This window comes from Jaculus jaculus, chromosome 1, assembly GCF_020740685.1.
Source record: "Jaculus jaculus isolate mJacJac1 chromosome 1, mJacJac1.mat.Y.cur, whole genome shotgun sequence".
NCBI lineage: Eukaryota > Metazoa > Chordata > Mammalia > Rodentia > Dipodidae > Jaculus > Jaculus jaculus.
The window spans coordinates 179,108,421-179,133,679 of NC_059102.1; the positions used below are offsets into that span (position 1 = coordinate 179,108,421).

At 42.6% G+C, this 25,259-nt stretch overlaps 1 protein-coding gene across 1 annotated transcript in view; it reads left to right on the top strand.

The window, feature by feature from the left end:
* The window catches only part of Ckap5 (cytoskeleton associated protein 5), a 150,870-nt gene extending 128,394 nt beyond the window's left edge, over positions 1-22,476 (top strand). The window contains exons 35-44 of the mRNA XM_004657215.2: positions 762-882; positions 9,340-9,519; positions 11,123-11,310; positions 12,694-12,769; positions 17,298-17,486; positions 17,584-17,721; positions 18,427-18,510; positions 19,032-19,191; positions 21,461-21,612; positions 21,765-22,476. Coding sequence (XP_004657272.2) covers positions 762-882; positions 9,340-9,519; positions 11,123-11,310; positions 12,694-12,769; positions 17,298-17,486; positions 17,584-17,721; positions 18,427-18,510; positions 19,032-19,191; positions 21,461-21,612; positions 21,765-22,004 — 1,528 coding nt within the window. The 3' untranslated portion in view covers positions 22,005-22,476. The remainder of the gene's footprint in view (positions 1-761; positions 883-9,339; positions 9,520-11,122; positions 11,311-12,693; positions 12,770-17,297; positions 17,487-17,583; positions 17,722-18,426; positions 18,511-19,031; positions 19,192-21,460; positions 21,613-21,764) is intronic.
* Positions 22,477-25,259: the final 2,783 nt, after the last annotated feature.

The window sequence follows — 25,259 nt, forward strand, 5'->3', positions numbered from 1 at the left end:
TACATAGTAAATTCCAGGTCTACAGTGAGACCCTATCTTGCAAGACGTCATTCCAGAAGCGCGGGGCTGTGTCCCCTGCGCGACGGCTTCAGAGCCCCGGCTTCCGCAGCAGCCCGACTATCACACTGGTCTCAAGTTTTACATCGATATGCTGGTTTCGCTTCTGAGGCAAGAAAATGCAAGAGACATTTGTGTGATTAAAGTTCCTCCGGAACTGAAATAAGCAGATTACTTTGTCATTGGTAGTGGGACCCAACACATGCCATGGCCTTCTACATCGTGAAAATGTATAAATTCCTAAAATGTAAAAATGATCCTCCAGTTAAGATTGAAGGGAAGAACACTGATGACTGGCTGTGTGCAGATTTGGGCAGCATGGTAATACATTTGATGCTTCCAGAAACCAGAGAAATCTATGAGCTAGAGAAACTATGGACCCTATGTTCTTATGATGACCAGTTAGCTCAGATACCATCTGAGACATTACCTGAAGACTTCATTCTTGGAATAGAAGATACCTCATCCCTGACTCCAGTGGAGTTCAAATGTGAATAAAATAGATGAACCGCCTTATGCAAAAATAAATGAATAAGTAAATAAACAAACATTTTTTAAAACTTTTTTTAACTGATTATTACCCGTTTGCAAATCTTTACTAAAACCAGGATCTAGTAGAAAATTGCATAATTTCTACATATTGAATTGTCTTTTTTTTAATTGTCTTTTAAAAGATTGAATTTTTCCTTTGCTCTCCTGCCTAGGATCCGAGCTGTTTCTCCGCACTTTGATGACATGCACAGTAACACAGCCTCCACAATCAATTTCATTATCTCCCAAGTAGCCAGTGGTGACATCAACACAAGTATCCAAGCTCTGACACAGGTAATGGGAGGGTCCCACGATAATAATTCCATTGCTGAATATATATAAGACTGTAAGAATAATGGATTATGGGGCTGGACAGAGATGGCTTAGTGGTTAAACACTTCCCTGTGAAGCCTAAGGACCCCAATTTGAGGCTCGATTCCCCAGTACCCATGTGTTAGCCAGATTCACAAGGGGTACATGTGTCTGGAGTTCATTTTGCAGTGGCTGGAGGCCCTGGCACACCCATTCTCTCTCTGTCTCTATCTACCTCGTTATCTCTCTGTCTGTTGCTCTCAAACAAATAAATAAAAATAAATAAATTTTTAAAAAAAGAATAATGGATTGCAAAGCCAGGCATGGTGGCTCATGCCTTGAATCCCAGCACTCAGGAGGCAGAGGTAGGAGGATCACAGTGAGTTCCAGGTCAGCCTGACTACAGAGTGAGTTCCACATTAGCCTTTACTAGAGTGATACCCTATGGAGGGTGAGGGGGAGGCACAGAGACTAATGGATTGCACACGGGTAGAGTTACGGTACTAAGAGATGTCGACAGTGTTCAGTATTGTCCTGAATTTTTGAAGTTCACAGAGAGGCCAGGCATAATGATGCATCCCTTTGATTCTAGCAGTCAGTGTTCTGAGTTCCACGTCAGCTTGGGCTACAATGAGACTGTACTTTGAAAACAAATAACAACAAATGCATAAGGGACACTCATTCATCACTTGCCACAGAGAATGTAGCCCTACTAGTTTTCCTTTTGATAATTATGTATATTAATTCATTAAAGGCTAGAGATATGGCAGTAAATGAGGTATTTATTCTCATGGAACTTAGATTGTAATGAGCTGTGACACATAAGGAATCAACTTGTAAACAAGTCATGAGAAGAAAAATGGACTACATAGTTTCTTATTTAAATTTAATAGTCAAGCTGGGCATAGTGGCACATGCCTTTAATCCCAGCACTCAGGAGGCAAAGGTATGGGGATTGCTATGAGTTTGAGGCCACCCTGAGACTAGATAGTGACAGCGCCCTAAGTCCATGCACTTTTAGGCTGACTTGCCCAAAGACATAGAGAGACTTCCCCTAGTTATCAATGGAAGTCATGCATATTAAGGATACCTTTAAGTTATATATATGTCGGGCATGGTGGCATATCCTAGCACTTGGGAGGCAGAGGTGGGAAGATCACCATGAATTCAAGGCCACCCTGAGACTACATTGTGAATTCCAGGTCAGCCTGTGCTACAGTGGGACTCTACCTCAAGAAAAAAAAAAGTTGTATCTAAGCATCCACTTAAGTTTTATTATTTGTATCACTCCTTCAAATAACTATCTCCCCCCAAATTAAAACTACTTAAACCCTTAGCAACAATCATATTAATTACCTAAAACTAAATCAAACAGTATATGTATAAGCCTATTACATAGAGAAAATTTGAGAATTGGGTAAGGGAGGTTACCCAGTGTTTGTGGCCTGGGTTTTTTTGTTGTTGTTTTGTTTTGTTTTTTAACTTTTTTTATTGACAGCTTCTGAATCTATTTATTTATTTGAAAGAGGCAGAGATAGAGAAAGAGAGACAAAGAATGGGCATGCCAGGGCCTCCAGCCACTGGAAAAAAAACTCTAGCAAGACACATATACCACCTTGTACATCTGACTTATGTGGGTCCTAGGGAATCAAACCTGGTCCTTTGACTTTGCAGGCAAGCACCTTAATTGCTAAGCCATCTCTCCTGCCCAACTTCTGTAACTATTGGTAATAAACCATGCTAATTTTCCCCCTCCCCTATTTTCCCCTTCACAAATTCACCCTCCATCATATTCCCTCACCCTCTCAATTAATCTCTCTTTTATTTTGATGTCATCATCTTTTCCTCCTATTATGAGGGTCTTGTGTAGATTGCAAGGTCTTAAATATCCAGGCCATTTTTCAAAAGTCTTATTTTTATTTATTTACTTGAGAGAGGGAAAGAGGCAGAGTGTGAGAGAGAGAGAGAATGGATATGACAGGGCTTCCAGCCATTGCAAACGAACTCCAGATGCATGTGCCACCTTGTGCATCTGGCTTACATGGGTCCTGAGGAATCGAACCCAGGTCCTTTAGCTTTGCAGGCAAAGCACCTTAACCGCTGAGCCATCTCTCCAGCCCTTTCCAGGCCATTGTGTGTCTGGAAGATTTCATTTTAAGCAGTCCTACCATTCTTTGGCTCTTACATTGTTTCCACCACCTCTTCTGCAATGGACCCTGAGGCTTACAAGGTATGCAGTTCGATTCCTCCATAATAGGTATATAACTGTTGCTCCCATTGGCTCATTTGACTTGGCTGGCCAAATTTAAGGCTTGCAGTGTCCATTGTTGTTTATCTCCACTCATGACTTCCCTCTCCTGTAGGGTGCATGCAACGAGGGTTTTTCTAGCTTTCTGTCGGCTAGTCTACTGGGAGGAAGTTTTCACATCAGCTCCAGCTTGATTTCTTAGTTACCTGGAAGCCCAAACATGTAGAGTACTCAGCAATAGGGCCTTACCATCTATTTGTGGTGGGAAACCAAGAACTTGGGCAATGGCCTGTAATGTTTTGAGGCATCAGGGACCTCCCTGGCCAACAGCTCACTGGAAGGTACCCCATCCCTGGCAAGGAAGTTTTTCTAGTAACAATCTATGGTTTCTGGGTTCGCTATTGTCCAAAAAGTAGGTTTCCATACAGGTTATTCATGGCCTGGGTTTTGTACCTATGAAGCCATACACAAAAAGTGATACAAAGTCTCTCTTCTATCTCTGTCTGCTTGCAAATAAACAAATAAAATTGTTTTAAAATAAAATAATAATGGTTAAGGGCTGGAGAGATGGCTTAGCGGTTAAGCGCTTGCCTGTGAAGCCTAAGGACCCCAGTTCGAGGCTCGATTCCCCAGGACCCACATTAGCCATTTGCACGAGGGGGGCGTACACGTCTGAAGTTCATTTGCAGTGGCTGGAAACCCTGGCGCACCCATCCTCTCTCTCTGTCTCTCCATCTGCCTCTTTCTGTCTTTCTCTGTCACTCTCAAATAAATAAATAAAAATGAACAAAAAATTACTTGTCTGTGAAGCCTAGGGACCCAGGTTTGATTCCCTAGGACCTATGTAAACCAGAGTTTGTTTGCAGCGCCTGGAGGCCCTAGGGCACCCATTCTGTATTTGTGCGCCCTCCCCCCCAAAATAAATAAAGTTTCTTTTTTGTTTGTTTGCTTGTGGTAGTGTATCACTCTGGCTCAGGCTGACCTGGAATTCACTATGTAGTCTCAGGGTCACCTCGAATTCACAGCGATCCTCCTATCTCTGCCTCCTAAGTGCTGGGATTAAAAGCATGCACCACCGTGCCCAGCAGTAACTAAGTTTAAAAAAAAAAATAGAGTTGTTGGGATGGAAGATGGCTTAACGGTTTGGATGCTTGCCTGCAAAGCCTAAGGACCCAGGTTTGATTTCCCCAGTAGCCATGTAAGCCAGATGCACAAGGTGGCACTTGCATCTGGAGTTTGTTTGCAGTGCCTGGAGGCCCTCATGCGCATGTACTTGCGCACACTCGCCCTCTCCCTCTCTCCCTCTCTCTCTCTGTCTCTCAGGGTGGTGCATGCCTTTAGTCCCAGCACTGAGGAGGCACAGGTAGGAGGATCGCCTTGAATTTGAGGTCACCCTGAGACTACATAGTGAATTCCAGCTCAGCCTGGGCCAGAGCAAGACCCTACCTCAAAAAAAAAAAAAAAAAAAAAAAGTGTGTATGAATGAAAGTGGGATGATAGCTTTTCTAATACCAGAGGCACCATTCACATTATGGTGTATATAAATGGTGCCCTGCTGGAGTTCTGCATTATGCCAGCTCTGTTTAAAAGGAGTCTTATTAAAGACTGATCAAAGCCGAGCATGGTGTTGCACTCCTTTAATATGAGCACTCGGGAGGCAGGAGTAGGAGGATCAGTGAGTTCGAGGCCATGCTGACACTACATAGTTAATTCCTGAGCTAGAGTGAGACCCTACTTCAAAAAATAAACAAACAAAAAAAGGACTGACCATGGTTTTGTGAAGTTATTTATTTACATAATCATAAAAATATATTTATTGGTCTTGGGAAATGGCTCAGTGGACAAAGCATTTGCCACACAACTCTTCAGTACCTGAGTTTGGATCCCCAGACCCCACTTTAAAAGCTGGAAGGGTCTGGCTTTATGTGGGTTGTGGGGAGGCTCAAACTCAGATCAGCAGGCTTTACAAGCAAGCACCTCACTGAGAATCTTCCCAGCTGCATTGGCCTTGTTTTTCCCTCTAATTTTCATGGTGGGTGTATTGGTATTCATTTCATTGTAACTCTAAACTATACATTTATTCTTTCAAATTAGGAAATTTAACATAGTTTAATAATTAAAAAAATTGAACAACAGAGCTGGAGAGATGGCTCAGCAGTTGAAGGCACTTATTTGCAAAGCCTGACTTATTTGGGTTCAATTCCCCAATACTCAAATAAAGCCAGATGCACAAGGTGGCTGGGTGTGTTGGCGCATGCCCTTAATACAAGCACTCTAGAGAGGTAGGTGGGTCACTATGAGTTTGAAGCCACCCTGAGACAACATAGTGAATTCCAGGTCAGCCTGGGCTAAAAAGTGAGACTCTACCTAGGGGGAAAAAAGTGGGGAGGGGGGCTGGAGAGATGGCTTACTGGTTATGTGCTTGCCTGTGAAGCCTAAGGCCCCCGGTTCAAGGCTTGATTCCCAATTTTTAAAAAAGGCACATGTGTCTGGAGTTCATTTGCAGTTGCAGGAGGCCTTGGTGCACCCATTCTCTCTTCCCTCCCCACCCACCTCTCTGTCAGATAAATTTAAAAATACTAAGTTGGGACATAGTGGTGCATGCCTTTTAATTCCAGCACTTGGGAGGCAGAGATTAGGAGGATCACTGTGAGTTTGAGGCCAGCTTGAGACTACAGAGTGAGTGCCAGGTCAGCCTAGGCTAGAGTGAGACCCTACCTTGGGAAAGAAAAAAAGCTGAAAGCTGGTGAGTTTCTGTTATCCCAGTGCAACTACAGCAAAAAGGGAGGTAGACACAGGAGAATCTCCTTGAAGCTCATGAACAGAGTGGTAAACAACAATAAAAGAACCTCAAATGAGATAGAAGGCAAGGCCCACACAAAATTGTCTTCTGGGCTGGAGAGATGGCTTAGTGGTTAAGCACTTGCCTGTGAAGCCTAAGGACCCTGGTTCAAGGCTCGATTCCCCAGGACCCATATTACCCAGATGCACAAGGGTGTGCATGCATCTGGAGTTCATTTGCAGTGGCTGGAGGCCCTGGCACGCCCACTCTCTCTCTCTCTCTATCTGCCTCTTTCTCTCTCTGTCTGCTGCTCTCAAATAAATAAATAAAAATAATAAATTAAAAAAAAAATAAACCTACCCAGTTAACTTTAATACAATACTAATAATTGAAGAGGAAAACACAGCATAAATCCCAAATTGAATTTGATGTTTTAAAAAAAAAAAATTGTCTTCTGACCTTCACATATGTAAGCTTTCAAGTGTGTACCCACATGCACACACAACAAATAAGCAATATATGTTCTTCAGGGAGGGAGGGGTATGCCAGTGCCTCTTATCAATGCAAATGAATTCCAGATGCATGCATTACATTTTGTATCTAGGAATTGAACCCAGGGTGGCAGGCTTTGCAAGCAAGTACCTTCAACTGCTGAGCCATCTCTCCAGCCCCCACATTTTATCATAGTCACCAGTGTATAAGACATGTGACAACTAAACTTGTAGGTTAGACAAAATAATCTGAGCTTTCTGAGCCTCCCTCTTCTCATTTGGTAAATGTAGATTTTTTTTTTATTTTTTTATTTTATTTTTTTACTGTTGATTTCTTTTTTGTTTCTTTTAATTTAGGAATACTTTGGATCAAATTTCAGAATCATGAACTTGCTAGGCACAGGCTCTACTACTGAACCCTCCTTAGTTTTATCTTTATTTTATTTTTTATTTATTAGAAAGAGAGAATGGTGCGCCAGGGCGTCCAGCTACTGAAGACAAACTCCAGATGCATGCACCACTTTGTGCATCTGGCTTACATGGGTCCTGGGAACTCAAACCTAGATCCTTTGGCTTTGCCGGCAAGTGCCTTCACTGCTAAGCATTCTCTCCAGTCCTATTTTATGTTTTATTTTATTTTGTTTATACTTTTTTGTTTTTTGAGGTAGTATCCCACTCTAGCCCAGGCTGATCTGGAATTCACTATGTAGTCTTAGGATGGCCTTGAACTCACAGCAATCCTCCTACCTCTGCCTCCCGAGTGCTAGGATTAAAGGTGTACACCATCATGCACAGCTTATTTTATTTTATTTGTTTGTTGTTGTTGTTGACTTTTTATTTATTTGAGGATGACAGAGAAAGATAAGGAGAGAACGGGTGCACCAGGGCCTCTGGCCACTACCAACTTACTCCAGATGCATGCACCCCCTTGTGCATCTGGCTTACGTAGGTCCTAGGGAATCTCACTTCAAACCAGTGTCCTTAGGCTTCACACACAAGTGCTTAACCATTAACCATTAAGTTATCTCTCCAGCCCCTTGTTTTATTTTATTTTATTTTGTTTTGTTTGTTTATTTTTATTTATTTATTTGAGAGTGACAGAGAGAGAGACAGACAGAGAGAATGGGCGTGCCAGGGCCTCCAGCCACTGCAAACGAACTCCAGACGCGTGTACCCCCTTGTGCATCTGGCTAACGTGGGTCCTGGGGAATCGAGCCTCGAACTGGGGTCCTTGGGCTTCTCAGGCAAGCGCTTAACCGCTAAGCCATCTCTCCAGCCCCCCTTATTTTATTTTTTAAATCAAGCAGCACTTTATATATTTTTATTTATTTGAGAGAAAGAGTCAGAAAGAGAAGGAGAGAGAGTGAATGGGCGCACCAGGGCCTCCAGCAACTGCAAACAAACCCCAGTTGCATGTGCCACCTTGTACATCTGTGTTATGGAGGTCCTGGGGAATCAAACCTGAGTGCTTTGGCTTTGTGGGCAAGTACCTTAACCATTAAGCCATCTTTCCATTCTTTATTTTTTTATTTATTTACTTTTTTTAATGTTTTTGGTTTTGTTTTGTTTTTTTTTTTTTTTTTTTTTGAGATAGGGTCTCACTTTGGCCGAGGCTGACATGGAATTCACTATATAGTCTCAGGCTGGCCTCAAACTCACGGCAATCCTTCTACCTTTGCCGCTTTTCTTACCTCAGCTCCTCCTACCTCTGCCTGGGTTTAAAGGCATGTGCCACCATACCTGGCCTTTTAAATAATTTTTGTTTGCTTTTGTTTTATTTTGAGACAGGGTCTCATTGTATAACCCAGGCTGTCTTAGAACTTGCTGTGTAGCCCAGGTGGACTCAAATTTACAGTTTTCCTACTTGTGCCTTCCAAGTGCTGGGATGACAGGTATGCGCCACCACTCCTGAATTTTTTAAAGTTTTTTATGGAAATTTTTATATCAGCTCTGATCTAAAACATCTAAAAAGCACTATTTTAGTAAATTGGACATTGAAGCATAGGGATTATTGTGAGCCTCTTAAAATAAGATTTCTGAGTAATTCACTTAAAAGTATCTTGCTCAGCCAGGCGTGGTGGCTCATGCCTTTAATCCCAGCACTCAGGAGGCTAAGGTAGGAGGATAGCCATGAGTTCAAGGCCACCCTAAGACTACAGTGAATTCCAGGTCAGCCTGAGCTGGAGTAAGACCCTTCCTTGAAAAACCAAAAAAAGTATCTAGCTCAGAGCTGGAGAGATGGCTTAGTTATTAAAGTGCTTGCCTGCAAAGCCTAAGGGACCCAGGTTTGATTCCATAGTACCCACTAAGCCAGTTGCACATAGTAGTGCATGTGTCTGGAGTTTGTTTGCAATGGCTAGAGGCCCTGGCATGCCAATTCTGTCTCTCAAAGAATTAATAAATAAAATATTTTTAAACTTTAAAAAAAATATCTTGCCAGGCATGGTGGTACACACCTTTAATCCCAGCACTCAGGATTGCTGTGCCACCCTGAGACTACATAGTGAATCACAGGTCAGCCTGAGCTAGCTTGAGACTCTACCTTAAAAAAAAAAAAACTATCTTACTCACTAAATACATATTGAATGAATCAGTCACTAAGAACTAGTTTATGTGAAAAGTTACTGATTTATTTTTAGGTAAAATATTAGTACTCTGCTAATAAATACTCTTATAGGAAAATCTTCCATGAAGTCAGGCATGGTGGTATAGGCCTTTAATCTCAACACTCAGGAGGCTGAGGTAGGAGGATTGCCATGTGCTCAAGGCCAGCCTGGGCTACAAAGTGAGTTCTAGGTCAGACTGGGCTAGAGTGAGACCCTACCTTGAAAAAAGTTAAAGGAAAGAAATGAAAAGTCTCTTGTTTTCTGTTGCTGATATGAAGCTTGAAAACTACAGCTTGGATTTTTTGTTACTAGATTGATGAGGTCTTGAGACAGGAAGACAAAGCTGAAGCTATGTCTGGCCACATTGATCAGTTTTTGATAGCAACGTTCATGCAGCTAAGACTCATCTATAACACACATATGGCCGATGAGAAGTTGGAGAAGGATGAAATCATTAAGCTGTATAGCTGTATCATTGGCAACATGATTTCGGTAAGGTACCTCTGCAGAACTGGAGTTTATCTCAGCCCTCTCATCTCACCCTAGTTCTCAAGCCAAAGTCTATATTGATGTTCTAATGAGTTATCTATCACTTGGTATAATTAATTATTCATGTGTCATAGAACTAGCTGCTCACTAATTCCGCTAAATGTTTGGATGTACTGCTCTTGCCTTATTAAGTTATAAAATAGAACGCTTACTACCTAGTGTTCTGCTTCCTGCCATTTTCTTCTTCAGGCAAAGTAAGCCCTCTTTTGCTTTTCATAGATGAATGTGCTTGCATTGAAAATATAGCAGGAGCATGGGAAGATGGCTCAGTGGATCAAGTGCTTGTCATACAAATATGGGAACCTGATTCCAGCCGCCCAGCACCCACACAAAGTACCTATTGTGGCACATACCTGTAATCCTAGCACTGGGGTGATAGAGACAGGCAGATCCCTAGGGCTTGCTGGCTAGCTAATCTAGCCAAATCAGTATTGTACTTACCTTTTCCTTGCTAGGGCAGAGCACCCAACCAAAAGCAACTGATGGGCAGAAAGTTTTTATTTTGGCTCACAGTCTTGACGGGAAGCTTCATGATGGCAAGGAAAGCATGGCACGAGCAGAGGCTGAACATCTCCCGTGCTGCAGCAGGCAGAAAGCAACAATAGGAGAGTGAGCTGAACTCTGGCAAGGAGAATCTGGCTCTAACACCCCCTAAGCCTGCCCCCAATAATACACCTCAACCAGCAAGCTCCACCTCCCAAATTGCCACCAGCTGGGGGGCTAAGCATTCAAAATACATGAGATTATGGAGTACATCTGGTTCAAACCACCACAATCAGTGGTCTCAAAGAATAAAGTCAAGAGTGATTAAGGCTTCCACATGGGTACACCTATGAACATGCATACACGCACATATGAACATGCATACACACACACAAAAAAAATACAGCAAGAAAGAAGCACACCAATTAATTCTGGGCACAAATTTGTGTGCATGTAGAGGTCCAGTGTCTTCCTCAATTGCTTTTCTCCTTATTTACTGTAACAGTTTCTCACTTGAGCCCAGAGCTTGCCACTTCAGCTTGTACTTTATGTCTGTGATCCTGTCTTCACCTCCCAAGCACTGAGATTACACGTAGTCCCCACTCCTACTTGGCTTTTATGTGGGTGCTGGGAATCCAAACTCCAGACCCCATGCTTGTACAGCAAGCACTTTATCCACTGAGCTTTATTCTAAGTATTTTTTTAAATGCAGTGTAATCATGCCATGTATGTTGACACATACATGTAATCCCAGTCTTTGGGAATCTAAAGTAGAAGGATTGTAAATGTGAAACCAACCAGGTGACGTAGCAAGGCCCTGTGTCAAAATATACATAATTATCATGGAAAATGTTAATAAAAATTGTGAAATATATATATATATATATATATATATATATATATATATATACACACACATACACATACACATATACATACATACATACATACATACATACACACACACACATAACTGAGTATTTATTAGAATATGCCAACCATGTTTATTTCTGTGTTACATATATTGAGTTTTAACATCCCTAACACGGTCAGGACTGGATAGCTGTTTCAGATAGAGAGCCTAGCCCGGGAAGCCTCCACTGGAGTACTGAAAGACCTCATGCATGGCCTTATCACCTTAATGCTGGATTCTCGGATTGAAGACCTAGAAGAAGGACAACAGGTGATCCGCTCTGTGAATCTCTTGGTAGTGAAGGTTCTGGAGAAGTCAGACCAGACCAACATCCTTAGGTATGTTTGTACTCTCATCAGTAGAGCCTGGAATAGCCTCTGTGTCTACATATAGAAAGCAAAGTCAGAGATGGGGTTATAGCTCAGTGGATAGAGTGCCTGGCATACGCAAATTCCAGGTTTCAATCCCCAGCACCACATACACCAACACTGAGGAGGTAAAAGGAGGAGGACCAGAGGTTAATCTTTGACTACAAAGCAAGTTTGAGGCCAGCCTGGACCCTGTCTTGAAAACAAAAAGATCCAGGCTAGAGTGACAGCTCAGTGAAGATGATTGCTTGCAAAGCATGCTGGCCTGGGTTCAGTTCCCTACCTAAAGCCAGACGCACAAAGTGACGCAAGCATTTGGAGTTCATTTGCAATAGCAAGAGGCCCTGGTGTGCCCATTCTCTCTCAAATGAATATTTTTTTTAATATTTTATTTTATTTATTTGAGAGAGACAGAGGGAGAGAGAGAGAATGGGCACTCGGGGCATCTAGCCACTGCAAACGAACTCCAGATGCATGTGCCATCTTGTGCATCTGGTTTACATGGGTCCTGGGGAATCGAACCGAGGTCCTTTGGCTTTGTAGGCAAATGCCTTAAATGCTAAGCCATCTCTCCAGCCCTCAAATGAATATTTTATACATATATATTACTGTTGTTATTTTGTTTTCTGAGGTAGGGTCTCACTCTAGCTCAGGATGACTTGGAATCACTATGTAGTCTCAGGGTGGCCTTGAACTCATAATAATCCTCCTACCTCTGCCTTCCTAGAGCTGGGATTAAAGGCATGCACCACCATGCCTGGCTCTAAATAATTTTTTTTTAAAGAACAGCCCCTCCCCCCCATGCACTCATGCATAATAATCAACTGCTGCTGTCACAACTCATCATCCACAACTCCACGGTGAATGCCAGTAATCCTACTAAGGAGGGCCTTAATGGAGTAGGGCAGGGAGGAGGGAAATGATGGTACTAACATATGATGTATCCATACATAGTTTCTACTTAATAAAAAAGAAAAGAAAAAAGAGTAGACAAGGCTTTTGACATGAACTGTCTGGTACTAAATACTTTTACAAGACTAGCATGGTGAGCCGGGCATAGTGGCAGAGGTAGGAGGGTCACCGTGTGTTTGAAGCCACCCTGAGACTCCCTAGTGAATTCCAGGTCAGCCTGGGCTCGAGTGAGACCCTACCTTGAAAAAGAAAAAGAAAAAAAAAACCAAGACTAGCATGGTTCTGAGCATTTTGACATGGAGAATGGAGAACAAAAGGAATGAGACAGCCTGTTGAGTGCTAGGAATAAAGGCATGCACCACCACCCTGGGCTCAAATAAACATTTGTTAATGAAGTTTTGAAACATTAATGCTATTTCTTGATTTGTTTTTTTTTTCTAGTGCCCTGCTTGTTTTGCTCCAAGACAGCCTACTAGCAACAGCCAGTTCACCCAAATTCTCAGAGCTTGTTATGAAGGTGAAATTGGAATGTTTTCATCTCTTATCTTTCAAATATAACAACTACTCTACTAAAGTGTAGGGAAAAAGAAATTTAGTTAAAATATTGGCTCAAATCAATCAAGACACATCCAGAAAAGTATAATCAAAGCTAGGGATAATTCCAGGTAACTGTAATTAATCCCAGTACTCAGGAGTCTGCAGCAGGAGGACCTAATGCCAGCCTGGACTGTCTCGAAAATGCATACATACAAGCTGGGTGTGGTGGCGCACACCTTTGATCCCAGCACTCGGGAGGTAGAGGTCGGAGGATTGCTGTGAGACTACCCTGAGATTACAGAGTGAATTCTAGGTCAGCCTGAGCTAGACTGAGACCCTACCTCAGAAAAACAAAAACAAACACACACACACAAAAGTACAATTGGTCTTCACTTTTCTTCCAATTTATCACTAAGCTCAAGCCAAAAAATTCTTAATGACAAACATATATCTATACTCCTAATACCTATGAGGCAGAGACAACACCTTAGGCTGACCTGGAATTCACTCTAGCCCCAGGCTGGCCTCAAATTCATAGCAGTCCTTCTACTTTAGTCTTTTTTGTTTTGTTTTGTTTTTCAAGGTAGGGTTTCACTCTAGCCCACGCTGACCTGGAATTCACTGTGGAGTCTCAGGGTGGTCTCAAATTTGTGGTGATCCTCCCACCTCTGCCTCCTGAGTGCTAAGATTAAAGGCATGTGCACTACCACCACTGGCTTTTTGAGTTTTTGCTTGTTTATTTGTTTGTTTTACATACCTCAGTCTTTTGAGTGCTAGGACTAAAAGTGTACACCACCACGCCTGGTTCTTTTTGATTTTGAAGACAGTGATTTGGCTGGTTTTAGTGGTGCACACCTTTAATCCCAGCACTTGGAATGCTGAGGTAAGAGGATTGTCTTGAGGTTAAGGCCACATTGAGATTACAGAGTGAATTCCAGGTCAGCCTGGGCTAGAGTGAGACCCTACCTTTAAAGCAAAACAAAACAAAAAGACAGAGTCTTATGTAGCTCAGGTTGGCCTTGAGTTTACTGTCAGCTAAGGCTGGTCATGTGTTCCTGATTCTTAATCTTCTGCCTTTACCTACCAAGTACTGTAGATTACAGGTGTGAGCCAGTATGCTGCCGTGTGTGTGTGTGTGTGTGTGTGTGTGTGTGTGTGTGTGTGTGTGTGTGTGTGTTTCAACTCCTCTAGAGCCAAAGAGTTTAATTAAGCAAGTTTCATTCTGTAGGACCTATAGCCCTACAATATTTTAGTCTCTTTCATAGAAGACTCTAAATAAAAATTAGCTGTAATCTGTTACTAAAGTGGTATAAGGTATTTTGTCTCCTTAAGTTAGATATCAATTATTCCATTCTCAGATATTAAAGAAACCCCAGACAGAAGCACACTTTTTTTTGTTTTACAATGTTCAAGATAAACTATCTCCAGGGAGTGGGAGGGGAAAGTAGACGTGGTGGTGGATGGTTAGATGGGTGGCTTTCACATTTCAGTGAGTAAAATGACTAAAACTTCATGTTAAATAAAGCACCTTAATTTGAAGGATATGACCCACATTTATATTTCTGGCAGCTAGGTTTAGTGAGTACACAGGTATAATGCAAACACTTGGGAGACTTAAGGAGGAGAGGATCCTGAGACTGCTACTATTTGACTGTGCTACTACGAAGACTCCATCTCAATAAACAAATAAAAAATAAAATAAGTCTTAAACTAAGAAAGGTGGTGATGGAGCTGGGGAGATTGCTCAGCAGTTAAAGGTACTTGCTTGCAAAGCCTGCCAGCCTAGGTTCAGTTCCCCCAATACCCACGTAAACTTGGATACAACGTGACACGTATATCTGTGATCCCATTGGTCCTACTGTAATGGGAGGTGAAGCCAGGAGAATATGAAGCTTGAGGGCCAGCTAATCGGTCAGTTTACAATCTGGCTGGTCATTCGCTGTGGCAAGAGACCCTGTCTCGAAGGTGGTGCACAGACACCTCAAAGTTGTCCTCTGACCTTCACACAGCACTGTGGCATGCATATCAATACATACATAAAAATAAATAATATAAACTTTTTCTTTCTTTGTTCTTCTTTTCAAACTTTTTTTAACAACTTCCATGATTATAAAAAATATCCCATGATTTTTATGATCATGGAAAATGTTAATAAAAATTAAGAAAAAAATTAAAAATTAAAAAAATATATCCCATGGTAATACCCTCCGTTACCCCGCCTTCCCCTTTAAAACTCCATTCTTCACCATATCCCCTCCCCATCTCAATCAGTCTCTTTTATTTTGATGTCATGGTCTTTTCCTCCTCTTATGATGGTCTTGTGTAAGTAGTGTCAGGCACTGTGAGGTCATGGATATCCAGGCCATTTTGTGTCTGGGGGAGCACGTTGTAAGGAGTCCTACCCTTCCTTGGCTCTTAGATTCTTTCTGCCACCTCTTCCGCAATAGACCCTGAGCCTTGGAAGGTGTGATAGAGATATTGCAGTACTGAGCACCATGATGCCTCGTGAGTCATCCCAAGGTCACTGCCATCTGAAAAGAGAAGATTCTCTACTAAAAGTGAAAGTAGCATTTAATATAAGAGTATGAACATAAAGAGAAGTGCTTACTGGGCAGTTTAATAACCATAGTATATACATTTAGCCAGACAACAGCAGACGTTACACCCCTAGGGCTCATGACTACCCGTTTTAAGTTTTCAGTATCAGGGACGTATTCCCTCCCATGGAGCTGGCCTGCAGTCCAATTAGAGGGCAGTTGGTTTCCAACAGGAGAGACGTGCCACTATTGTACCCATTGGCTCACTTGGCCTGGCTGGCCAAATATAAGGCTTTCATTGTCCACTGTTGAGTATCTTCACTGGTGATTACTCTCTCTCCCATTGAACTGCATGCAGAATGGCTTCTTCCAGCTTTCTGTCACCTGGTCTACATGGAGGAGGTTATGAGCTCAGTTCCAGCAAGATTTCTCAGTGGCCTTGCAGCCCAAGTATGTGGAGTCTTCAGCAATAGGGTCTTACCATCTATTCCTGGTGGGAAACCAAGGGCCTTGGCAATGGCCTATAATGTTTTGGGGGCATCAGGGACCTCCCTGGCCAACAACTCACTGGAAGGTATCCCATCCCTGGCACTGAAAGTTTTCTAGCAATAATCTTTGGCTATGAGTGTTTCATTGTCCAAAAAGGTTTCCATATGATTTATTTATATCCTCTTAGATTTTGATTAGCCCTCCCTCTACCTTTCCTTTACTTAATCTCTTCCCCTGACCTCACTTTGGGCCTTTTCACCCCCATTAATCTATTCTTCTACTTACATATATCTAATACCATCATATTAAGTACCCCCTTCCCTTCCTTTCTCTTCCCTTTATATCTTTTCTAGCTTATTGGCCTTTGCTACTGAGTTAGGGTCTCAGCTCTAGCCCAGACTGACCTGGAATTCACTCTGTAATCCCAGGCTGGTCTCAAACTCACAGCAATCCTCCCAACTATGACTCCCAAGTGCTGGGATTAAAGGCATGTGCCACCACATTTGGACATAAAGATTTTGGTTTTTGTTTTGTTTTGGTTTTTGATTTTTGGGTTTTTTTTGTTTGGTTGGTTTTTTTTTTTTTTGCTTTCTGGTTTTCTTTTCTTTTTTGGTTTTTTGAGGTAGAGTTTCACTCTAGTCCAGGCTGACCTGAAATTTACTATGTAGTCTCAGGGTGGCCTCGAACTAATGGTGATCTTCCTACCTCTGCCTCCCAAGTGCTGGGATTAAAGGCATGCATCACGACACCTGGCAAATTTTTTAAAATAATAAAAATTGGGGCTGGAGGGATGGCTTAGCAGTTTGCCTGCAAAGCCAAAGGACTCAGGTTCAATTCCCCAGGACCCACGTTAGCCAGATGCACAAGGAGGCACATGCATTTGGAGTTCGTTTGCAGTAGCTGGAGGCCTTGGTGCACCTATTCTCTCCCTCTCTCTCTCTCTCTTTTTCTCTCTCTCTCTCCCCCCCCCTTTGTCAAATAAATTAATTAAATTAAATATTTTAAAAATAAATAAAATAATAATAATAATTGGACTAGAGAGATGGCTTAGCTGTAAAGGTGCTTGTCTGCAAAGCCTAAGCACCCATGTTTGACTCTCTAGATCCCATGTTAACCAGACACATAAAGGCAAGCACACGGTCACACATGCTCACTAGGCACAAGCATCTGGAGTTCAATTGCAGTGGTTGTGTCCTTGACACACCAAATCTGTCTCTCTGTTTCTCTCTCCTCCCCACTTCACTTCCTCTAAAATAAATAATAATAATAATAATTGCTAGGCATGGTAGAACACACCTTTAATCCCAGCACTCAGTAGGCAAAGGTAGGAAGATCCCTATGAGTCTGAGGCCAGACTTGGACTGCAGAGTAAATGCCAGGTCAGCCTGGGCTAAAGTGAGACCTGACCTCACAAAAACAAAATAAAATAATAAGAATTAAGATCATGACAGATTATCCTCATTCTTGCTTCTGTTTTAATAGTGTCTCTGGAGAATGGTTCGGCTATTGCCCGATACCATCAACAGCATTAACCTAGACAGAATTCTTCTGGACATCCATATTTTCATGAAGGTGTTTCCTAAAGAAAAACTGAAACAATGCAAAAGTGAATTTCCCATAAGGACCCTAAAGACCCTCCTGCACACCTTATGCAAATTAAAAGGACCCAAGGTAAGTGAGAATAGCAACTGATGATTTCTGAATGAGCACAAAAAAGACTTCCATGGAAGGAGTATTGCTAGCATTTGAATATACTTCTGTCCTTCAGATCCTAGACCATCTCACGATGATAGACAATAAGAATGAGTCTGAGCTGGAAGCCCACCTCTGCCGAATGATGAAGCACAGTATGGACCAGACTGGAAACAAATCTGATAAGGAAACAGAAAAGGGGGCTTCTCGAATAGTGAGTGGCAAGTTCTAAAGGGATACTTGGGGGTTGGTCTCATCGGTCTTCTGCTGTGGTACTATAACTATTGCCACCTGAAAATTGATCCCCAAGAAGTTTCTATGTATATGCCCAAGGCATTGTTCACTAGGTAAGTGTACAGTAAGCTCTGCTTCACTATGGAGAAATGAACCAACTCTTCAGTAAGTTGAGATGAGAACCCAAGACAAGAGGCACTCAAAATCCAGAATGCATCTGAGCATGGTGGCGCACACCTTTAATTCTAGCACTCAGGAGGCAGAGGTAGGAGGATCCCTGTGAGTTCAAGGCCACCCTGAAACTATATAGTGCATTCCAGGTCAGCCTAGGCTAGAGCAAGACCCTACCTTGAAAAAAAAAAAAAAGAAAATCCAGAATGCTAGTGTTTCTGTTGTAAGCTTTACAGCACCAGTGTTTTAATAGCAGAAACAGACCAGTAAGGTCCAAATTTTGGATTGTTTTGTTTGTTTTTTGGGGGGTTAAGGTTTCACTGTAGCCCAGGTTGCCCTGGAATCACTCTGTATTCTCTGGGTGGCCTCAAACTTACTGCAATCCTCCTGCCTCTGCCTCCTAGGATTAAAGGCATGCGCCACCATGCCTGGCTTGAGATATTTTTTGTTCATAGCCTACCATTTGCTCCTAACTCAAGTCTAATCAGTCCTTCCTTGTTTTTCAATATTTCAGGATGAAAAATCATCAAAGGCAAAAGTGAATGATTTCTTAGCTGAGATTTTTAAGAAGATTGGCTCTAAAGAGAACACTAAAGAGGTAAGAGTGAAAAGTTTAGACCTAGAGTATGGTAGTGGCATACACCTATAATCCTAGCATTCAGCAAACAAAGATAGAAGGATTGTAAGTTGAAGGCCAGCCTGGGCTACAAGAAAAAGAAGGAAAGAAGGAAGGGAAAAGAAAGAAAAGTTTGGGCTAGAGAGATGATTGAATAAGAAAATCATTTGCTGTGCAAACATGACAGCCTGAGTTCTGGAAGTATGAAAGGGTTCTGATCCCCAGAACCCTGTAAAGCTGGACATGTTAGTGAGTGTAATCCCAGCACACCTACAGAGAGATGATGTAAGGAGAGGACAGAGGAATTCTAGGAAGGCTGTAGGCCACCAGATTCACATACTGAATTCTAGTCAGGGCTACATGGGGAGACACTGTCTCCAAAAAAACAAAAGAAGAAAGAAAAAGGGAGGGAAGGAGAGATTAAACCAAATGAGTGGGGATTTGCTTTTTGAGAAGGAGCACCAACTTACATGTATCTCTACCTCCTTTTTCTTGTTCACCAGGGCCTAGCAGAGTTATATGAATATAAGAAGAAATATTCAGATGCTGACATTGAGCCGTTTCTGAAAAATTCCTCACAATTCTTTCAGAGTTATGTTGAAAGAGGCCTTCGGGTGATTGAGATGGAAAGGGAAGGCAAAGGCCGGATTCCCACTTCAACTGGTATGGTTTCTTTTATAGTTCCAGTAATAAGCTAAAAGCAGCTTGCTGGCCCTGGTTCCATTCCCCAGTACCTATGTAAAGCCAGATACACCAAATGGACCAAGTTTCTGGAGTTTGTTTGCAATGGCAAGAGACCCTGACACACCCATACTCATACACACACTCATTCATTCTCACATTCTCAAATAATAATATTTAAGGGGAGCTGGAGAGATGGCTTAGTAGCAGTTAGCACTTGCCTGTGAAGCCTAAGGGCCCCGGTTCGAGGCTCGATTCCCCAGGACCCACATTAGCCAGATGCACAAGGGGGCACACGCATCTGGAGTTCGTTGCAGTGGCTAGAGGCCCTGACACACCCATATTCTCCCTCTCTTGCTCTCTTTCTCTCTCTCTCTCTCTCTCAAATAAATAAATTTTTAAAAATAATATTATTTAAGGGGCCGGAGAGATGGCTTAGTGGCTAAGGCGTTTGCCTGCAAAGCCAAAGGACCCACGTAAGCCAGATGCACAAGGAGGCGCATACATCTGGAGTTCGTTTGCAGTGGCTGGAGGACCTGGCGCATCCATTCTCTCTCTCACACTCTTTCTGTCTCTCTCAAATAAGTAAATAAAAATAAAGTAATAATATTTAAATTTGAAGGGTGGTGAATAGAATGCCAAGTAATAGATATGCCATAGTTTGAACACAGTAGGATGTCCTTGTTTGCAAAGATTTTGTTTGTTTGTTTGTTTCAGGTAGGGTCTCAGTCTGGCCCAAGCTGAGCTACTTACTCACTATGTCTCAGGTTGGCCTCAAACTCACAGTACATTTGCTCTAAGTTTTTTTTTTTTTTTTTTTTTTTTTCGAGGTAGGGTCTCACTCTGGCTCAGGCTGACCTGGAATTTACTATGTAGTCTCAGGGTAGCCTCGAACTCTCGTTGATCCTCCTACCTCTGCCTCCCAAGTGCTGGAATTAAAGGTGTGCGTCACCACGCCCGGCTTGTTTTGTTTTTATTATGCTGAGGATTAAATCCATAACCTCATTCATGTTAGATGAGCACTCCATCACTGAGCTACCCTTTCCGCCCTGTGTTGGTTATTTTAAATACTGTATTTTATGATTCACCCCTCTCAGAAATTTAGGAACTGAGACATTTTTTTCATTGTTTGGTTTTGGTTTCATTGCTATCCCTCACCTGTTTGAAAAACAGCTTTTAAAAAAATATTTATAAGAAAGGATGGGGGAGAATGGGTACACCAGAACCTGTAGCCATTGCAAACAAACTCCAGGCACATGCACCACTATGTGCATCTGGCTTTACGTGGGTACTGGAGAATCGATCCTGGGTCCTTAGGCTTTGTAGGCAAGTACCTTAATCACTAACCCATTTTTCCAATCCCAAAGCAGCTTTTCCTATTGGGGCACGTATCCCAAGCCTACTCTGAGTCTTCTAGCCAGGCATTCATAGTCTACTCTCAAAAAACTTAGAGGCTTTGAATTGCCCACATCAAGCCTGTAGTTCCTAGAATATAGTCTTCATGCCAGTTTGTGAAAGTTTCACTGAGCTTGGTATATTAGAGACCATCCTGTATCACAAACTCCAGTCAGAGCCTTGAGGATTCTGTAGTTTTCAAGTAAATGGAAATGGTCAAGCCTCCTATCCCCAAAATTGTTTTGTTTGCTGCTAGAGATTAAACCCAGGGTTTTATACATGTTAATCTGTATGCATGTAATGCTGTACCACTGAACCACCCCTTCCTCCACACCCTAGAAATTCTTAGCTCTCAGGCTGGAGAGATGGCTTAGTGGTTAACATGTTTGCCTGTGAAGCCAAAGGACCCAGGTTCCATTCCCCAGGACCCACGTAAGCCAGATGCACAAGGTGGCACATGCATCTGGAGTTCGTTTGCAGTGGCTGAAGGCCCTGATGTACCTGCCCATTCTTTCCCTGCCTCATTCTCACCCTCAATCAATCTCTTTCTCCCTCCCCTCTTTATCTCAAAACAAAAAATTAAAATGAGAAAAATATTTTAGGCCAGACATGGTGGTACATGCCTTTAATCCAAGCACTTGAGAGGCAGAAGCTGGAGGATCTCCTGAGAGTTCGAGGCCACCCTGAGACTACATAGTGAATTTTAGGATAGCCTAAGCTAGAGTGAAACTCTTATCTCAACAAACAAAAATTTAAACAAAGAAATTCTTAGTTCTCTTTGGTAGCAAACTAACCAAGGCAGTCTGGAAGAAGGTGTGTGTGTATATGAATAGTCTTTCTCCATTTTGCTGTCTAGGCATCTCTCCTCAGATGGAGGTCACATGTATGCCCACTCCCACAAGCACAGTGTCCTCCATAGGGAACACAAATGGAGATGAGGTGGGGCCGTCTGTCTATCTGGAAAGGCTAAAAATCCTCCGACAACGATGTGGTCTTGACAATACAAAGGTACTGTTCCTTCTGTGAAGGTCTGGGAAGCAAGGATAAGGGGCTGGTCTACAGGGGAGTGGCTCAGCCCTTGGCTATGATGCTACAGTTGCATCTTGACTTGCTTCCTCTGAACTTAGGCGGTGTCTCCTCTTCTCTTTTTCTCTCGATAGCAAGATGACCGACCTCCACTGACCTCCTTGCTCTCCAAACCCTCCATCCCTCCAGTTGCCTCTTCCACAGACATGCTCCACAGCAAGCTCTCCCAGCTGCGGGAGTCCCGAGAGCAACACCAGCACTCCGACCTGGATTCCAGCCAGACCCACTCTGCAGGAACTGTGACCTCATCCTCCACAACAAATATTGATGACTTGAAAAAGAGACTGGAGAGAATAAAGAGCAGTCGCAAATGAAGCTGCCTATTCCTCAGCACCCTGCAGCAGCTTTAGTTTACTAATCTAGAAGTCCTATAGTATCAAGTGGCCGCAGCAGGCCTAGTGGACACAAACTGGTTGTATGTATGAGACTGCAGTTGGGGAGAGGATGTAGTGGCACAAGTCAGTGTGTTCTGCTTCTCCTTGCCAGCACTGCCTCTAGAAGACTGACTGTGGATTAGATTAGTGTACAGACTTCTAAACAGCTGCCCTCAGCTCAGACTAGGTCCCATACCTTTTTCTTTTGTTTTCTTTTTAATTGCTCATTTGTACAATTGTCCTAATCTTTCCTAGCTTTTGACTATTAGAAACTCTTGAATAGTTTCCTTTGAGTTTGTGAGCTTGTGAGCTCTTTTCCCTGTGTCCCATTAGGGTCACTGTATTCTGTATGAATGCATGGCATGAGACAACTAATTTAAGAGTCTTTTATAAATAAAGTTTGCATTAACTATACCTGTCTCCCAAGATGCTCCATATTGGGAGTGCTGGGAAGTTCTTTTTGTCACCTGTTTAGGGACAAGCTGGATAGTCAGCCAGTTAGAGAAAGGTTCGTTACTGCCTACAGTGGTCTGCCTTTTCTTGACTCATAGTCTTAGTACTGCTTTTTGGAATAGTAGGGACTTGCTCTTTTGCTTTTCACATGTAGACTGTACGGGAGCAGAAAAAGCTCATCCCTCCTGGATTTGAGGTCCTGGTTAGGACTTCCCTGCAGTCATGTACAGTTGTTCCAAGGAGCATTATACCACTTTGCTGCCCAGATGCATGTGAGATTTGCATTCAGGTACTACTTTGCGCAGTGATTCCCACCCAACACAACTAGATTGGTTCAGTTGATGGGAGAGCTTAGTCTTTTCCTGCCTCATTATCTGAGTCTCTCTTTTGTTTTTGTTTGTTTTGCTTTTTTGTTTTTCAGGTAGGGTTTCACTGTAACCCAGGCTGACATTGAATTTCACTATGTAGTCTCAGGCTGGCCTTGAACTCGCAACAGTCCTCCTACCTCTACCTTCTGAGTGCTGGGATTAAATGCATGCACCAAAACACCCAGCTTCTGCCTCTTTTGATCCAGACTAATTACTTTGTACTTGGTTTGAGAGGGAACCAAAATGTGAATTGAAGGTTCACTTCTGGAGTAAATTCCACACAACTTCTCTCCACAGTCAGAAAATCTACTTCAGGACTACGAAGTTGTAGACGTTAGGAAAGGAGACCTAGAGCAAGTATAAAATTCAAAAGAACTTGTTCTTGTAGACCACCTTCCATTCCGCTTTTGTTCTAAGACATGAAAGACAGATGAAATGTGAATCATCATGGTCTTTAGCAATCGAATCCTCTATTGGCTCCAGTAGTTGTTTTCAAGTGGTCTCTAGGCTGCCTGACAAAACTTTGTTTTCCTCCCATATGAGGCGGGCACATGGAAGTAGGTAAGTGTTCACAGCAAAGATGTTTTTTGCTATAGGAGAAGGACATACTTTTTTTTTGTTTGTTTGTTTGTTTTCGAGGTAGGGTCTCACGCTCAAGCTGACCTGGAATTCACCATAGAGTCTTAGGGTGGCCTCGAACTCACGGTGATCTTCCTACCTCTGCCTCCCAAGTGCTGGGATTAAAGGTGTGCAGCACTATGCCCAGCTTTTCAAGAAGGACATATTTAGAAAGTGGCTGTGCTTGGGTCTAGAACTGGTACAGTTCACTTAAAAACTCCCAAGAGTCTAAAGCTTATAGTACCGTCACTGATGTTAACATGTGAGAATATGTATCCTTATTTAGGAAGCAGGTTCTGGGGCTGGAGAGATGGCTCAGTGGTTAAATGTCCTTGTCTGAAAAGTCTGACAGCCCAGGTTCAATTTCCCAGTATCCACATAAAGCCAGATGCACAAAGTGACACATGCATCTGGAGTTCATTTGCAACAGGAAGAGGCCCAATCATGCCCATACTCACCACTCACACACTCTCTCTCCTCCTCTGTGTGTATCTCAAATAAATAAAGGTATATATATATATATATTTTTTTTTTTTGTTCTTTTTTTTTTTTTCGAGGTAGGGTCTCACTCTGGTCCAGGCTGACCTGGAATTAACTCTGTCATCTCAGGGTGGCCTTGAACTCATGACAATCCTCCTACCTCTGCCTCCCAAGTGCTGGGATTAAAGGCGTGCGCCACCACGCCCAGCCTTATTTTTTCTTTTTTCTTTTTTTTTTTTCTTTTTTTTTGTTCATTTTTTATTTATTTGAGAGAGACAGACATAGAGAGAAAGACAGATAGAAGGAGAGAGAGAGAATGGGCGCACCAGGGCTTCCAGCCACTGCAAACGAACTCCAGACGCATGCACCCCCTTGTGCATCTGGCTAACATGGGACCTGGGGAACCAAGCCTCGAACCGGGGTCCTTAGGCTTCACAGGCAAGCACTTAACCGCTAAGCCATCTCTCCAGCCCTTATTTTTTCTTTTTTAATTTTTCATTTTAGAGAGAGAAAGAATTGGTGTGTTAGGGCTGGCCATTGCAATCGAACTCTAGGTGCTTCCACCACCTAGTGGGCAACCTTGTGCTTGCCTCACCTTTGTGGGATCTGGAGAGTTGAACATGGGTCTAAGCTTAGGCTTTGTAGGCAAGCGCCTTAACTGCTAAGCCAGCTCTCCAGCACAATAAAGATAGGTAGATAGACTTTTTTTTTTTTCTTTGAGGTAGGGTCACGTTCTAGTCCAGGCTGACCTGGAATTCACTCTGTAGTCTCAGGCTGGTCTTGAACTCACAGCAATTCTCCTACCTCTGCCTCCTGAATGCTAGGATTAAAGGTGTGCACTACCAAAACTGTCCTCTTGTTTTCAACCCTGACAGCTAAGCAAAAGCACAGACCTTTCTATCCTCTGTGTCAAGTCTTGCTTTGATTTTTCAGCTTTGTAACTTTGAATAAGCTACTTTTTAAATCTGTTTACTCACCTACCTCTTATACGGATCACACGTACCCTGTTGTTAGGATTAAATGAGACAGTCCCTTAAAGCTTGGTGTGTGGCATTTTCTAAATGCTCATAAATTCAATCTGCCATCACCCCTCTCCTCTGACCTGTTCTGGAGATGTGTTCCTTGAAGGCCTGTGAATCCCACAGCATTAACTGGCTCTTCCTGAGCCTAGTCAAAAGTGGCCCCATGAACAGCACTGGAAGCTGACTAACAGCCACTTTTATTGAGAACTACCATTTTAGAAACAAACCACACAAATGCTTCTTTCACCGGTTTG